The 15,925-nt window shown below is 51.6% G+C and overlaps 5 protein-coding genes across 5 annotated transcripts; 2 read left to right on the top strand and 3 right to left on the bottom strand.

Annotated features, from left to right (window-relative positions):
- Window positions 1–263: 263 nt before the first annotated feature.
- On the bottom strand, window positions 264–1,786 carry N7532_006026 (fungal specific transcription factor domain-containing protein; the record flags this gene model as incomplete). The annotated part of the gene is made up of 2 exons (XM_056618520.1): window positions 264–1,223; window positions 1,280–1,786. 2 exons carry the CDS (start codon window positions 1,784–1,786, stop codon window positions 264–266), a joined length of 1,467 nt encoding a protein of 488 aa, XP_056474679.1.
- Window positions 1,787–4,510: 2,724 nt separating this feature from the next.
- On the top strand, window positions 4,511–6,139 carry N7532_006025 (arylsulfotransferase family protein; the record flags this gene model as incomplete). Its single annotated transcript, XM_056618519.1, has 3 exons — window positions 4,511–5,066; window positions 5,118–5,183; window positions 5,235–6,139. The coding sequence occupies 3 exons, from the start codon at window positions 4,511–4,513 to the stop codon at window positions 6,137–6,139; spliced, it is 1,527 nt and encodes a 508-aa protein (XP_056474678.1).
- A 184-nt stretch (window positions 6,140–6,323) lies between these two features.
- N7532_006024 (SLC26/SulP family anion transporter) lies at window positions 6,324–8,864 on the bottom strand (the record flags this gene model as incomplete). Its single annotated transcript, XM_056618518.1, has 3 exons — window positions 6,324–8,345; window positions 8,401–8,546; window positions 8,606–8,864. The coding sequence occupies 3 exons, from the start codon at window positions 8,862–8,864 to the stop codon at window positions 6,324–6,326; spliced, it is 2,427 nt and encodes an 808-aa protein (XP_056474677.1).
- A 1,455-nt stretch (window positions 8,865–10,319) lies between these two features.
- N7532_006023 (uncharacterized protein) lies at window positions 10,320–13,256 on the top strand (the record flags this gene model as incomplete). Its single annotated transcript, XM_056618517.1, has 5 exons — window positions 10,320–10,771; window positions 10,846–10,924; window positions 10,983–11,387; window positions 11,451–11,739; window positions 11,797–13,256. The coding sequence occupies 5 exons, from the start codon at window positions 10,320–10,322 to the stop codon at window positions 13,254–13,256; spliced, it is 2,685 nt and encodes an 894-aa protein (XP_056474676.1).
- A 660-nt stretch (window positions 13,257–13,916) lies between these two features.
- On the bottom strand, window positions 13,917–15,482 carry N7532_006022 (basic helix-loop-helix domain-containing protein; the record flags this gene model as incomplete). The annotated part of the gene is made up of 1 exon (XM_056618516.1): window positions 13,917–15,482. The coding sequence occupies one exon, from the start codon at window positions 15,480–15,482 to the stop codon at window positions 13,917–13,919; it is 1,566 nt and encodes a 521-aa protein (XP_056474675.1).
- Between the last annotated feature and the right edge of the window lie 443 nt (window positions 15,483–15,925).

Below are 15,925 nucleotides of genomic sequence, written 5' to 3'. Positions count from 1 at the left end.
CGGCGGCTATGACGTGACCATGCATTTACAGCAAGATCCACCAGCGACTGGCCAACACAGTGTAAACACAGCCAATCTCTAAGCATTTTAATTTATTTTGCTATTTAGCCGCTATTTTAAGATTCTCCACCTTCGACTTAAGCCCCGATATAATATCAACATCATACGGCTCCTGGATCGTAATAATCGTCGGAACTGAACACTCCGGGTATCCCAATGTCAACTGACCCAACGACTCAATATCAACCTGCGACAGAATATCACTAGGCGACGCAGTAACAACCGAGCTTCCACTCGGTGCACCAAACAGCGAAGCGACAAAAAGAGCCGATCCGTATCTTCGTCCAAGTTGCTGAAGAGGAAGCGAAGGCCTCCTGGATATGAATGATGCCAGTGCGGAGGATCATGGGAACGCTGGTTGTCGGAAGGTAGGAGATGAGGTGTTTTTCATAGAGATCTTGAATTATCGCGGTGAAATCGATGGCGCTGACTAGGACAGGGCAATCCGGTGCGTCGAGGGAGAGTTGTTGGCGGGGACTGTACTGTTCCGAGAGGAAGTCGAGTTGGCGGTGGAGGGTGCTGTGGATTTCGAGGTAGACCATCTTGAGCCAGGCGCAGTGCGAGTAGAGGAGGAGGTCGGTCTGGTTGGTTACGAATGGTATTGAGCGGAATGAGATGCCGCTCGGTAGTTCTCGGAGCCAGTCTTCCAGTTCTAGCTTTGAGAGCCAGAGGCAGGATCTTCGAGGTTGTGATGCGTATGATGTGGCTTTTGTGGACTGGCTCCAGGAGAATAAGTCGTCTTTGATACAGGAGACAAGTTTGATTTTCTCAACGAATATTTGGGCGAGTTTGGTGTGGTGTTCGCCGTAGTAGATTGGTCCGATGTTGGGTCGCAGTCCTGGTGTGACAAGATCGTCCTCGCCGAGTTTAATTGTTGGGACCGCTGATTCCAGTTGCTCTTTGATGATGGGAGGCTGTTGCAAACCGAGGGATATCAGTCGGTCGCGAGTGAAGATGCTCCACCATAACACCTTTCGGAAATTCCAATCTGGATGTCCCGAATAGTCCAAATGTAGCTCCGCCTTGTATGCGAGTGACACACAGACTCCTATCCAGTGGCGACCATTTTTGTGTTTTTCTGGGCAGTCATACCAGTAGGTCATGAGGAGAAGGCTCTGGATCACGGCGAGCTTGTCGTCCTCGGCATCGAGGTCATATAACACCTAGCGATACGGTGAGCATCTGCACAGACAAAGCAAAGTCTCTTAGGAAGCCATACCCTTGCCCTCCCAAAAAGCGTTTCCATTGCATTCCGCCTTGACAGGAACCCAGCAGCATACAGATAATGCATATCAACGAAGAAAGCACCAGAAAACATGACCGCCTGGAAAAGGAGCAAGCTGACCTTCTCCTCCCTGTGGCCCCCAAATCGAGAAGCCGCTCTTTGACCATTAATCAGGGCGTTAAAAAGATCTATATTGAGAAACGGTACATGCGGATGAACATGTCGAATATAAGCCTTGAAGAACTCCCTTGCAACATGCGGCTCCAAGACATCAAACGCCCCCTTCCGAATGAGATAATCAACATCACCCTGCTCCAATTGCGGCGACGGCGGCTTCAAAAAGGACGGCAGTAGATTATTGTACGGAGGCAAGACCCAAGTTGGTCCCAGTAGTCGGTGAACCTCGGTCATCAGGTTGTCCAGCGGGAACGTCGACAGCACGCCCGATTTCCGAGTCATTCCCCGAGTGGTTCGGCGTTTGATGAGAGCCCGGTCCCTCATTTTGGTAGGGGGTCATGCGATGACGCTGTGAGTGCACCGGTGCGAGCGAGGGGCCGGGGTTTTGACAGGAGAAGAGAGCGGTCGGACCTCGGCGATTTCGGCGGAGCTGTCGGTGCGGGGCGAATTTATAGTCCGGAGACCCCGGACTCACCGCAACTCTAACTGAGGAGTGGAGTAGTGTTTACACCTGGGAGACTGTGGCCGCGGTCTCATTGATTTTGTTAAACTGGTTCGCAATTCGCGAAAATAATCCTCGTTGTGGAATTGTGGACTAGCGTTTGAGGATGTAAATTGTGTCAGACAAAGTACTAAAAATTGGCAATTGCAGTGAACTGAAAGTGTGAAAAATCGTATAACGTGTTTAATGATAGAAAGCAATAGCATCATAAAAGGTTCAGCGGACCCATAGTACCTCGATTGACATACCACCCCAACATAACATGCCAATTAAGGTCGATAGTAGCATGGAAATAGCAGCAACCCAATAAGCCTTGTGGATCGGTGGTTCATGTCGGCCTATGTCCGTCCGACCGATCCTTCCCCAGCGCTAACGAGAAAACAGCCCACTTAAGTTCAGCCTTAACCCCGTGACCCCAGAGCTTCCACCAAGCTGAGACGTAACTAGGACCAAGCAATGACCATTATCGATACTCATCGGGTACTAATTTCTCGTGAGTGCTGGAGCACATCGCCGAACTCTCAACGAGGCACCTACCGGCGACCGAATCGAAAAGAAAAAGGTATCCGATCCAAAGCCACTTGCGATCTTCCCACCGAGCGTGGACACACAGAGAATATTAAACTATTACTCGACCGGTCGTATACAGTGGTGCCGCCCTGTGGGATCTCGGTCTTGGCGGCAAGGTCTTTCTTGATAGGAGTGTTTATAACTTCAATTGAAAAATGGACGCGGCGGCCCGGCACTCTTTTCTTTACAGGGACTTTGGCCACGACAGGATCTGGAGTCTCGTTCGGCGGGTCGGGCGTTGCCGATTCTTCAGGTGGCCCGTCTCTCGGTGGACAGGGCTCATCTTTGGATGCATGGAGCTGATTGCACTGAGGACATTTGGATTTCCCACCGCTTTTCACCTGGCCTAGAAATACTTGGTTCGGTCGCCAATACCTTTTCATCTGTCACGGATGGATCTGGAGCTGAAGATGGAGCTGGATCAATTGAGACAGACCGACGAATGGAGACGTATCCGAGCCTCCCTGATTTGATCGCAGAGTCCACATCAGAAGGAAAAGGTGAGAGTCGTGGCCGTGGCCCACTTGGGCAGCAAGGTGATATTTACCCTGGTTCGAGACGTGGTCATGTGAGTAGCCACTTCTCATGCATGCGTTGGTCGTGCTGCGACAATATCACGGGGCAGCCAATCAGGCTGCATCGTGGAGTGTCTTTCCGGTTCCCGGCGGGTACGCAGGGCCATACCTCAGTGGTCAAGGGTTATAGGACGGCCAATTCAGGGTGGTGGAAAAAGTGTTGCTATTCGACCATGAGAGGCGTGTTATATAGATGCTAAGGAGAATAGCGGACCTAATAACTAAGAGAAGCAAGCTCTATTAACTCTAAGATATCAATACAAAGGGAAAAGCGAGAGAAAAGTTAGAGATAAATCCGTAATGAAGTAAAGCATAAGTGAATCAAAGTTGAAATATTTCTACGCAGCTGATAGCTTCTCAGACTCTTCATCTATCCGACACCTTTCTGGATCTCATCTTTTCTCTCTCAACCATCCTTTTAGTATTTCAATTCTACCTTTACCTTCTGAGACTGTTCATTTATCTAATAAGTTCCCAGGATCTCATCTTTCCTTCCGAAACCGTCTCATTTTGGCATTTCCATCCTATCCTTATCTCCTTAGACCTTCTCCCTAACTAACAAGCTCTTAGTCTCACTTGATCGACAGCCGGATTTGCCTAACACTTATCCGATAACATCACATACGACACGCCGACTAGTAATATTGTCAATCCTTACTCCAACAAGTGTTATGTATAGAATACTGTCGTATTTCTTATGACCTTCCGTCTGACGGTGTTAGATCAGCAATACATGGGCGAAAGAAAGGAAAGTGAGCTTTGGCCGCTATACCCTTCCGTACGCGTAGCGCATTCTACAGGGCACCCGAAAGTTCCCATGCCGAGAGAAAAGTCCACGGCTACAAGGACAGAAGGACCTCAGCAAGGTCAAACCGATTTATCGAGTCAAGAGGATCCTGGATCTCAGTGAGAAAATTCATCAAGAGAAACTTGATCCTGAGAATGACCTTCCCAAGTCTGGGTGAATTGGAGCGCGTGGGGACATCCTACTATACCCCGCTGGAAGATATCGGCGATACCAAGAGAGTTGTAAATGCCGTGGAAGTGTGTGTTCTGTCCTGGTATTCCTCGCCACGGCTGTTGCCGATAGGCAATTGCGCCATCTCGACAGGCATTGATACAATAGAGCACTACCTCCCGCAACATATTTATGCGACACAAAAGATCCTAAAGCACCGCTTGGAAAAGATATAGTCCGCCCAAGCCCCTCTTTCGAGCTATGATGCTATTCGAAGCAATATCACGAGCCCGCCAGGCCTCTAGGCGACCTCTAGGCGATGGCCGGTCCGATTATGGCGGGGGGTTCTGCGAAGATAAAAGATTGGCAAGAAGACTGAATATTTAAGAAGTTATTTCAACAGAATCAGTAAAGTGTACTGAGTTAGGTCTGCCACATACAAGATGGCGACGTTCAAAAAGGCGAAGTTCCTAGCCGCGTTCATTTTATCGTCGGCTCTACCACACACCCTAGCCGACAACCAATACCGCTCCCGACCCGATCTGGCACCACCCCGTCTCAACATCACAATACCCTCGCCAACCAGCAACAGCACAGAATATGTTTTCATCGCCCCATACTCCGGCGACCTTGAAAAGGCCGGTCCGTACGTCTACCGCAAAGACGGAGACCTCGTCTGGGCGGGTACAGGGTACTACTCCGGTTTCGTGGGAAATTTCCATGTCACCAAATATCAGGGCAAAGATGTGCTGCAGGCTTTCCAAGGTACTATTGATAGCAGCCACGGAGAGGGCTTTGGTCAGCATGTGCTCCTTGATCAGAGCTATCAACATGTCGTGACGTCCCTCGCTGGGAATCATCGTGTTTCGTCGATTCATGAGTTCAATGTTGTTGATGGCAAAAGTGCTCTTATTGAGATTTTTGGTACGGTCCCTGCCAACCTGACGGCTTATGGAGGAAACTCGTCGCAGACTTGGCTTGGGAATGGGATTTTCCAAGGTAACTCACAATTCTCTGATGCGCTTTGATGCATGGACTGACGCGAATCAGAGGTTGACATCTCAACCGGAGAGCTCCTCTTTGAATGGAACGCTCTAAACCACCTCGACCCAGCTGGTACCCACCCACCCTTTTTTAATTCACAAGGACCCTCTAACAAATTCACAGATAGCCTCGTCCCCCTCGCCTCCACAGCCGCAAACAACGCCCTAACCTCCGCCTCAGCATGGGACTACTTGCACATAAACAGCATCGACAAAGACGAGGAAGGAAACTATCTCGTCTCAGCTCGACATTTCAGCACAATCTACAAAATAAACGGCACAGACGGCTCCATAATCTGGCAACTGGGCGGTAGAAAGCCCAGTTTCTCACTGTCCGGAAACTGGTCATTCGGCTTCCAGCATCACGCCCGCTGGAGACCCGAACTCGTGAAACCTGGTTCGAACACGGAAGTCATTTCCTTCTTCGATAACTCCGGCAACGGTGCTATCACTTACAATGATGTCTCCAGCGCGCTGGTCGTCGAGATTAATTACACAGCCAAGACCGCGAGCATTCGACGTAAACTCAGTGCGCCGTATGGGCTTCAAGCGAAGTCGCAGGGCAATGCACAACTCTTGCCTGATGGGCGTGTTTTTGTGAATTGGGGATCTGAGGGGGCGCTTACTGAGTTTAGCGCCGATGATAAGATCGCTTTCCATGCTTTTATCGAGCAGGATGCTGTGAGTTATCGTGGGTTTGTGGGGAATTGGACGGGATTGCCGGTTGAGACGCCTGCGCTTGTTGCGCTGCGGGAGGGGCCAAATAAGATGAAATTGTATGTGTCATGGAACGGGGACACGGAGGCTGTGGCATGGAGGTTTTTCTATTCTAGGAGCAAAGGACCGAGTCAAAAGGTTCTTGTTGGGCAAGCGGAGAAAAGATCGTTCGAGACGGTCTTTACGTGGGATGCGCCGCGCGTGTTGTCGTCGAATGCGCGATTTTTTGCGCAGGCTGTTGGATGGGATGGAGCTTTGCTGTCGCAGTCGGCGGTTGTGGGGAGTTCTGTTGATGTTGGGGTTGTCGGCTAGGAGACAAAGTATTCACGGCACTGCAGCGTGGTTGGATTCAATGAAACTTTCTTCAATATCTCTCGGGATCTACCAGTAGAAAAATATGTGGGTAGTGAATAATTTGCACGCATCGTGAATTACAAGACTGCCAGGCAAAATACCGAAAATATTCCAATTTCCAAATACAGATAGGTATCAAACACTAATTCAACGAAGGCGCTTTAGAATCCGTATAAGACATCGCACTCTCCAACGCAGTAGTCAAATCCACATGGAAGAAAGGTCTATCCACCCCCTCAATAATCACCTTGGCCGCACCCTTCCTGCGCTGAATGCGCTCAGCAGCCGTCAACTCGGTGCTAATACTATCATCCACGGACTTCGACTCAAAATCCTTCAAGTTCTGCGTCTGCTCTATAGAGTCCGCAAACGGTTCCTTCTGTAATCCAGCCTCCACATCCTTCCCATCAATGGAGCTCAACTGATCGCGCACCGCCGAAGGATCGCCATGCATCTCCGCGACGCTGAAGATGGGCTTCCACTTCCGGCTCGGATCAACGAGGTCGCTGGTCGGGTAGCCGAAGCCTGCAGCTGCGAGAGCACGTTTAGCCCAGCGATTGCTCAGGTGCGCGAAGTGCCATTGGACGCGGTGAGGAGCTGCGTAGCGGTCAAGTTGGTTGCGGACGTCGATGAGGGTTTGAACACAGGTTACGTCAACGTTGTTGACTGAGGCGCAGTCAAGGATGATTGCTTGCAGAGTTGGTCGGGCCAAGAGCTCTTCTTGGTCCTTTTTGTCCTTCTTGCTTGGGCCCGGGTCGTTCCAGGGCCGATCACCGGGGTTCGAGTCGAGTCCGAAGTCGGCTCTTCGGGTTGTAGCGAAGATGTGGTCGACGAGGTAATCGGTGTAGTGGTTTGCGTTGGGGTAGTTGAGACCGTCTGAGAGACGATAGATGAAGATCCCTGGTGCTGGTTGCTGGATCTTGACGTTGGGGTTTGATCCGTCAGTGCGAGAGGTTGGCAGGTAGGCATTGCGAGCGTTCTTGCTGGTGTAGGGGCCTGTTGCCTCATCGAGAAGGTGGTCGCCAATGACCGAGTGGACGGTGACCTGACCGAGAAATTGGCCGCGGGCCTTTGCGAGACGGAAGAGGAGCACAGCGAGAGAAACGCAGATGGTGCAGTAGATTCCGATCTCGATGGTGGTGAAGGTGATCACGATAACACCCATCAGAAAGATGAGAGCGTCGATGGGGGATACCCGCCAGAATTGATAGGTCACGCTGGGAGGTGTGACGAGATCACCGACGGCGTGGATGATTACAGCTGCCAGTGATGATTTGGGGATGTAGAAGAAGACAGCGGGCAGGGCATAGATGGCTAAAAGTACGACAAGAGCAGTTATGACACCGGCAAGAGGAGTTCGCACACCAGCCTTCGCTTTAATAGCAGTACGCGAGAACGAACCGGTCGCAGGGTATCCTCCCAGGAAGGGACCAAGGAGATTGGAGATACCGATGGCGATGAACTCCTGGGAGGGGTCGATAGTGTAGTTGTTGACTCGACCGAACGACTTGGAGATAGCAATGTGCTCAATAAGCAGCACGATGACTGCGGCAGGAAGCTCATGCGCAAATGAACTGATAATCTCCTTGTTCAGCTCGGGGACCTTCGCATGCCTGAATCCACGAGGCACGGTCTCCAGAATCTTGAACGCCGGGTTATCGCGACGGTGCAGGTTGACCGCGGCACTGATCATGGTGTAGAAGAGAATGACGAACGCCGTACGCAGGGTAGATAGGAAGAAGAACAGCTTCGCCTTCTGCGGGTGTTTTCTCGCTCCATAGTTGCAAGCCCAACGAATAGCATAAAGTACGAACAATGCTGTGAGACCCATCGCGGCATCCATTTGTGTGGTAGGAAGGTTTTTCAGGGAGTTGATGATCATTTCGTAGGTCGCGCCGCGAGTTGAGAAATTAGCAGTCTCTCCGAGGAGGGACTTCACCTGACCAGCACAGATATTGATCGCGGATCCGGTCATGAACGCGGTGATAGCCGGCAGGGGGATGAAATCGACAATGAAACCCAGACGAAGGAATCCTAGCGCGGCCACGATTGCTCCGCAAATGATAGCCAGCGCCGAGGCAATGACGGGAGGGTCTAGCTCGGGGTGTTCTTGGCGCGTGTTGATAATGATCGTGCCGACGAGGGTGGACATAACTGCGACAGGCTGTACCAACTCAGTATAGATGTTCGGTCAAAATGATGTAGGCTGGAAGACTTACGCCGATGGTGATGTCCTTGGAGGTAGCAAAGAACCAATAGATCAAGACTCCCATGAAGGAGGAGTAGAGACCATACTCGGGCTCCAGGTTGGCGAGTTCGGCATAGGCCATGCCCTGGGGCACGACGACCGCACCCACAGTGATACCTGGGAAGATTTATTAGTTTTCCGACACACCATGTACAGAATGAGATCTTGGAACCTACCGGCGATCAAATCTCCGATAAACCACTGCACGTTGTAGTACCCGATCCAGTGCAGGAAGGGAAAGATGTTGTAGAAGTAGCGGGCGACCTGCTTTCCTGTCGGGGTATGCGCGCGCACCCACTCGCCGGTCGTGGGATCCGGATCAACATAGGCATGCAATCCATTACCCCCCGCGACATAATAGCTCTTCTCCTGGTCCTCAATCCCCAGTGCCTTTTTCAGGGCCCGCCCATACTTGTTAGAGGCACCTTCCGACATTGCGAATACCATCTGTCCGCGCTAACCGTCCAGGAAGCACAAGAAGACAAGATTCAAGACCCGATTTCTGTGCAACGGGCGCTGGGATGTCCGGAGAAAAATGTTGGAAAAAGAGTGGATGAGATGTGCCCGGGCGCACGACTATGTAGGGACTCCTGGCAGGCGTCCAAGCATCGAGGCAAAACTTGGCGTATATGTCGTGATTTTGGAAGAATATCGCAAATGCATCGAAGGCTTCGGGCGGGCCAATCACAGGCCGCGCAACGAAACCCTGGAAAAGGGCCTCGAAAAAGTAATTTGAACTTCTCGGCTTTTCTGGACATTGTTGCGTCAGTGGACGCGTGAGCTGATCAAAGGATGCTTGGAGGCGTCAGAGCTGAAGATCCCGCGTGATCATTGTGCTCGAGAGATCTCACCTGAAGTACATCCGCAATACTTGGTATATCGGCGCGTGAATCGGGGGTATGAAGGGGACTGAGACCCACGCGGTGGGAACAGAGCGGATAGGGCTGAACTGGCCGACCAGAGCTGTGAATGTCATTCCATCTTTCCAACTAACATGATGGCTTTTTTTCTCATCTCGCGATAGTATCAATTGATGATACACAGGCGTGTATAGCGTGCTCTCCTGCCGAGCGTCTGTGTGCTTTACCCAGCCTGGGCGCCAAATCTTGGCCCGGCCGCTAAGCGGTCTAGCAGCAGCTCGACGACTCACGATGCGCCAATTTGGATGCCTAGACCTGCCTATCCCTGGGCAGTTAGTGCAGCCCGGACAACGTGGCCCTAGCTCGATCATGGCCCGTCATGCTCCATTGCGCAACAGATCCATTCCGTATAACACTCCTTCGCAAAAGCAATAATAATGAAGTGCAAACTGGGCAGACGGCATGGCGCCATTTCCAAGGAGGGTCGCCAGTTCTTCGGTGAAACAAGGTTTTGGCCCCGTGGCAGTGCAGCCCCATTAATTACTTTGCTCCTGCAGCCTTAAATCATCTTCTCATGTTGTTTTGTGGCTACTTCGTACTTTGTATCCATTTTTTTTCTCGTGTTGGAATTTGAAGCTACCCCTGATTACGATCAAAGAAAATATAGAAAATCTGAAGTTGAAAAAAACAAGTGGGTTCTGAAAATTTTCTTGTAGTGGCCCCTCCACGTGTTCATCACGATACTGTAAGCTCAAACACGTGACTCAGTATACACTTTTGACTTCCACAACTTCATGCCACACCCTCATTAACATACGTCAGGGCTATTTAGAATCTTGGTACTATAAGCTCATGACCCGGCACGAAAGGAAAGAGGTCATCCCTCTCATTTCGAAGATGATCACGGCGAACAATTGTGGCCGCTGAGCTCGTGAATCAGGCGAATACGACCCTCAGCCAACCCCGCCGCCAGCGTCCTCGCTTGGCAAATCCCAAAGACATCACCCATACATCACCCGTGAACAGTGCAATGGCCGACCCTCTGTCCATCCTGGGCGCCGCACTGGGGGTAATCTCGCTGGGCCTCCAAGTGCGTAGCGAAATCACCTCATACTGCAGCGCCTGGCGAGGCGCCCACGACGAAATCCAGGAGGTGGCCAATAAGGCCGAGGCACTCGACGCCCCGCTCTGCGCGCTTCGAGAAATAATCCCAGAAACCGAGCTCTCGGATCCAGATGTCGCCTACGACCTCCAGAAAAAGATGGAGGTCCTCCGTGGAGGCGTGGTGAAAGTCAAAGAGGCGGTCGATCGCTGGCGGCCCGCCCTATGCGCCGAAACTACCCAAAAAGCTGAGAGTGGCTTGAGCGCGAGATTACGCTCCCACCGGAAGAGGGCTGCATATCCCCTGAGGAAAGAAGCTTTGCGGACCCTGGTCGGGGAGTTAGATGGGTTGCAGATTGGGTTGCAGACGACGCTGCAGATGTGAGTACGCAATTATATTACCATTCTCAGTGGGTAATAGCAGAAGCAGAATTTAACTGGATTATCAAATATAGATTCACGGCAAAACAAGTACGACTCATTCCCTCCCTGGTCCAGAATCAGGGGAAGCTCCTACACGAGCTGCAGTCAATGGTTCGTCCGGAGCGTTCTCACCCTCGCTCGTCAGTGGCTAAGCTAAATTCACCATCAGCACGTACAATTGCAACATCTCGCCTACCAGAAATCCTCGCCACCACCACCGCAATTACTACAAACCTGGTGCGATGAGCAAGCGTCGCTCAATCCGATATACCCACGCAGCGCACGGGTCAGGCAATACAGATTTCACAGTCGCCTCTTGAATATCACCATCGCCGCCTCCTTCGCCCTGACCCGAGGCGCCGGCGGGTTCTCTATTGCCCCCTCGCTAAGTATCCGCGTGCCCTTGTCTCCCAATCACCCCGGGTTCTTTTCTATTTACGCACATGGGCTCGGGGCGAAGTCTACGAGACCGGTTGAGTTTGTGGCGAGTACGATCGAGTTGTTGAAGTATCTTTTTGTGACGGGCCTGGCTGGGCCGTTGGATACGGATTCGGATGGGAAGTCTTATTTGGATGTATGTGTCTATTCGCCTCCTTTCTTTGTCGTCTTTATTTGTTGTCTCTAATGACTTGGACAGGCCTCTTGTTTTGCCTTTCAATGCAGCTCAAGATGGCACCCAGACGCCTTTGTTCATTTCGCCCGGCTTTTCGCGTTCTTGATTGACAATGGAGCACCATTGAGCACGTCGAGTTTGCACGGGGGCACCGGGCTGGATCACTTTGTCGGGGCTACTGTTCTCGATGAGGAAAAGACTCGGATGCTCTCGCGCTTGGCCTACCGTGGTGGCCTCCTGACTATTCGCGGCGCCTTTCAATCGCATACAAGCAAGACAAATATGCGTCAGGTTCTGAATGAGAGTGAAGAAGGTAGAATTTCTCTCGACCATAACGTCCCCTTCCCTACTAACCTAAACATTTGAGTAGTGGTTGACATCCCTGACGTTGCAAAAGCTATTATCCAAGAGTTAGAACACGATCTGCTCGCTGAACTTCGTTCAGGAAGAGCCAAGGCGAACGATAACCTCGGCGGTACAACATTACTCCAGCTGGCCGTCGGTTGGCCACGAGGTCTTCAGATCTTGCTCGGTTCAGGCGCAGACATTCATTATGATTGTCCAATGCCGCCCTTGAGAATGGCAATTCGCGAGCACCATTACAAATCCGTAGAAATACTATTATCAGCGGGATGTGCCCTAGACACGGCTGACATAGCATTCGCCGAATCACTTCACGACAACAAGATGACCTCCATTCTCATCTCTGGCCTTGCATCAAGACGGAAGAGATTGTTAAAGTTTGCAAAAGCCAGCCTCTCCCCTGCCGAACTTTCAGAACTCGGACTTTCAGACTCACATCTACCCGACAGCGAAGCATGGAAGATAACCAGCAAATTAACCGAAAAAGGAACGACAATTCCGGTAGAACTCAAAGTTAATTTCCGCACCTCCGTCTACCACTGCGCATTCCGGAAAATAGAAACACTGGACCTCCTCCACAACGCCGGATTCAAAGATACCGACAGCGAGGACTCATACGGGCTAACGCCCCACATGACAATGATCTCCTCCTCGGGCATATTCGAATGCGCACACAAAAGAAGAACCTGGCTTATTTCCCACGGTGCTAATCCACGAAGAGCACTCCATGGTGGTGGTGGAACCGTTCTCCATTTTCTCGGCACTTGTTTCGCGAGTATGCTGGTCATGGAAGTAACGCGCGCATCCTCCTCTGATCTCCGACAGTTCCAGGTGCCGGAGTCGGGGTCTGGGGTCGACGATCCTCTATTCGATCTCCGCTACGTCCTTCAGGACCCTGATAGAGATACTTGTGTATGCTCCTGCTCGGTTGGTGGGTGTACCCCACTTCTAGCGGCTGTCCGGCATCTGCTGGGGTATACACCCAGATTTTACATGCATAATGGCGAGAATCGGTTCCCCCGTGCATTAGAATTTTTGATCTCAAGATCGGATAGTTCTTTGCAAACGCAAATCTCTATTTTAAGACTACTCACGTTCGATGCGCTTGATCTTGGGCATACATGTTGTCGCAAGGCTGACTATGTGCATAATATAATCGAATACATTGATGGTAAAGAGGTGGAAGAGATACGCGAGGAAGAATCTTTGCTGTTGGACGATTTTGAATCTCTTCTGGATTGGATAATTGTCCAATTCATGGAGATGGGTGTGCCACTCCTCGAATTCTTGCAGGGTTCTTGGTATAAGCTGGTGGTGGCGCATATTAGTCATCTTGATCATCATGATGAGGAGCATGCTATGGGAGTGCAGGAGCTTGGGTTCAAGCTTCGGGTTGTGGAAAATGTGCCTGAGAGGGTATCGCTGATGCTTGGATCGCGGATTGAGGAGATCGAGCACAACACTTAGGCCTCGAAAGCGAGAAGACTTAACCATCGGTGCACCAATAAATCAAATGCCTATCTTTACGTTTGTGAAAGTATAGTAAAGAATATGGATAGATGGTGATATATTAGTCGAGGAGAGGCGACAAGGCCATGCCTAATCCCCAAAGCACAAGCAAGAAAGCAGGAAATTCCCGATCGAAATTGTCAAACAGATATATGATCTGTAACTGCACACAAACACAAGATCTGGCAACGAAATGAAAAGAAAAGAAAAGAAAAAAAAAACAGGGTATCGATGAAATAATAAAAAGAATATAAAGCCAAAAAGTGAGTAGGAAATACGGAAAGACAAAATATCAATCCGAAATCAAGTCCAACAACATCACATCACAAGCTCGAGGTGAGACTGTCAACGGCAGAACGATTGGTAGCGTCTATCACCATCGTCATCGCCCAGTTCCAGGTGTAATTGCTGAGCAAGTCAGGCCAAGCGACGAAAGAACGAGGCGCAAATCAAGACATATAAAAAACACAAAATCAATACTTTACCCAAGTAGAGTTCCCTATGATCAGTCCCGATACGCCTCCTCATCGGATCCGTGAAACGCCGAGTATGCACCAAGTCATCTCACAATGCAGCACCAGGCAAAAGTGGAAAGTTCGGAAGCGAGGTTGTCGGAACTCAGTTCATCTCCATGCCGTACTCATCCTCCTCCTTGAAGCTCATCGCGGCATGGCCAGCGCTGTTCCAGTATTGAGGCTGAGCGGTGGTGCCATTGGGTCCACCAGCGGCATGGAAGGACGGGCTGAGGTTGGGAGGGGTCAATCCAGTGGACTCGCCGCCCTGCACCGAGTCGCCGGCAAGATTGGTGTGCTTGGGGACACGGAGACCGCTGCCGGGACCACGGGTGTAGGCGAAGGAGTTGGGGTCGTTCTTCTCCAGGGCGTCGAGGATTTCGCTGCGCATGCGCTTCTCTTCCTCGGTGGGCTCGAAGGGCCAGGTTCCGCCGAGGTTGCCGATCATCTCGGCAAGCTCAGCTTCCTGCTGATATTTGACGTGCAGGGCCCACATCAAATCGCGCATCCAGCTGACCGCGCCGTTGAGAATGTCACCCTTGTTGGGACCCTTTTCCTTCTCTTCGATCGGGAGGCCCATGGTGATGTTGCCGGGGGTCGCGCGGCGTCCGTTGCCGCCGGCAAGAAGTGATGTGGCGGCATTTCCGCCCGCGCCGGCCATGGAGAGAGCACTGTTGTTCACCAGCTGCTTGCGCACCTTGTCATCCTCGAGACGGTGCTGTGGTACCAGGTGGGAAAGGTCCTGGATGCGCTCATTAATGTTGTCGCGACGGCGACGCTCCACCAGGTTGTGTGATGCACGACGTCGTCGGCGCTTGGCCTCTTGCGATTCCAGGTCCTGGCTGCCGCCATGAAGGTGGGTATCGACCTTGGTAGGGAGAGACGCATGCTTGCCGGACTTAATGATCTCGGAGATACCGGCGTGTTGACCATGGTGGCTTGGGGAGGAGATAGGCGAATCAACATAGGAATGTGCGCTACCAGGAGTTCCATCCCACTGGTTGGACAATGTCTTCTGGTGGCGGTGCTGCAATCCACCGGTCCGGATAGGCTGGCCCGGGAAGCTACCCGATTCTGGGGTGCCGAGGGTTAAGGATCCCAAGGCAGGAGTCTTCGGGGTCATGGGGCTCCGGGCATCCGAGGATGTGCGGTCCATAGCCTGCAAGCTCGGTCGAGACTTGCCGCTCATATAGGCCTGATCAAACGAGCCGCTTTGCAGGTGGGGGTTCTGTTGGTTCATCCGGAACTGCTCGTAATTGTTGAAGCTGTTGTTAACAAACGGACTGGCCATGGGAGCGTTGTCGGGAGTGTTCGAGTATAGTTGCGACATCTGGCTCTGGTGACTCATGGCGATGCCACCGGCCGACTGGTCGTGCATGTAGTTGATGTTGTTGTTGTCGCGCTGGACACCATTCTGTCCAGTGATTTCCAGGTCCAGGAGTTCATCGGTGTCAATTCCAGAGTTTCCAAAGTTGAAGCTGGACGACATGTTCTGTTGCGAGCCATAGTAGGAAGGCATGAAGCCACCTTGCTGCATAGTCAAATTCGAAGGGTCGACCCCGTCGTTGGGGTTCCCGAACTGGTTACCCATCGAGTAACCTGAGTGAGACATCATGAAAGGATTGCTGCGATCGTCAGATTCGTGCTTGATGAAAAGACTCGCTTCCGCCATCGTCCAGATCAAATTGCGTAGGTATTCAAGGTGGAAGCAGCGAAGGGACGTGGGGGTTGGCGAGGGTGAGAAGTCGTCGTTCCTTTTTACTGACCCTCTCAGAGTATCTTGATCGGCAGATCCAGGCAGCCGTCAATGCGGGAATCACCACGGGTATGTGGCCAAGATAGGTGTAATCTGCTTGCGCAAGCGATGTTAGCTCGGATTGATCTTGCCCGGGCGCGCGCAGCACATCAAACGTTGGGGAGGGAGGGGTTGGCAAATCAGGCTGCGCGGTTGGAGCCCGCCCCGATCCGGCGGCAACTAGGCAACCAGCCGCCACATGGGGAAAAGAGAGGAAGAACATAGACAGCACTCCTAAGAATGCTGGGAGATGATCCATACCTTGTATGCTCGGGTGTCTGAGATGCGGGACGTATGGGGAAACTCAAGAACCTGGGGCG

This window comes from Penicillium argentinense (assembly GCF_028826775.1).
Source record: "Penicillium argentinense strain IBT 30761 chromosome Unknown utg000005l_segment0_segment0, whole genome shotgun sequence".
Lineage (NCBI taxonomy): Eukaryota > Fungi > Ascomycota > Eurotiomycetes > Eurotiales > Aspergillaceae > Penicillium > Penicillium argentinense.
The sequence above is the reverse complement of the archived record's forward strand: the minus strand, read 5'-3'. Positions and strand labels throughout refer to the sequence as shown.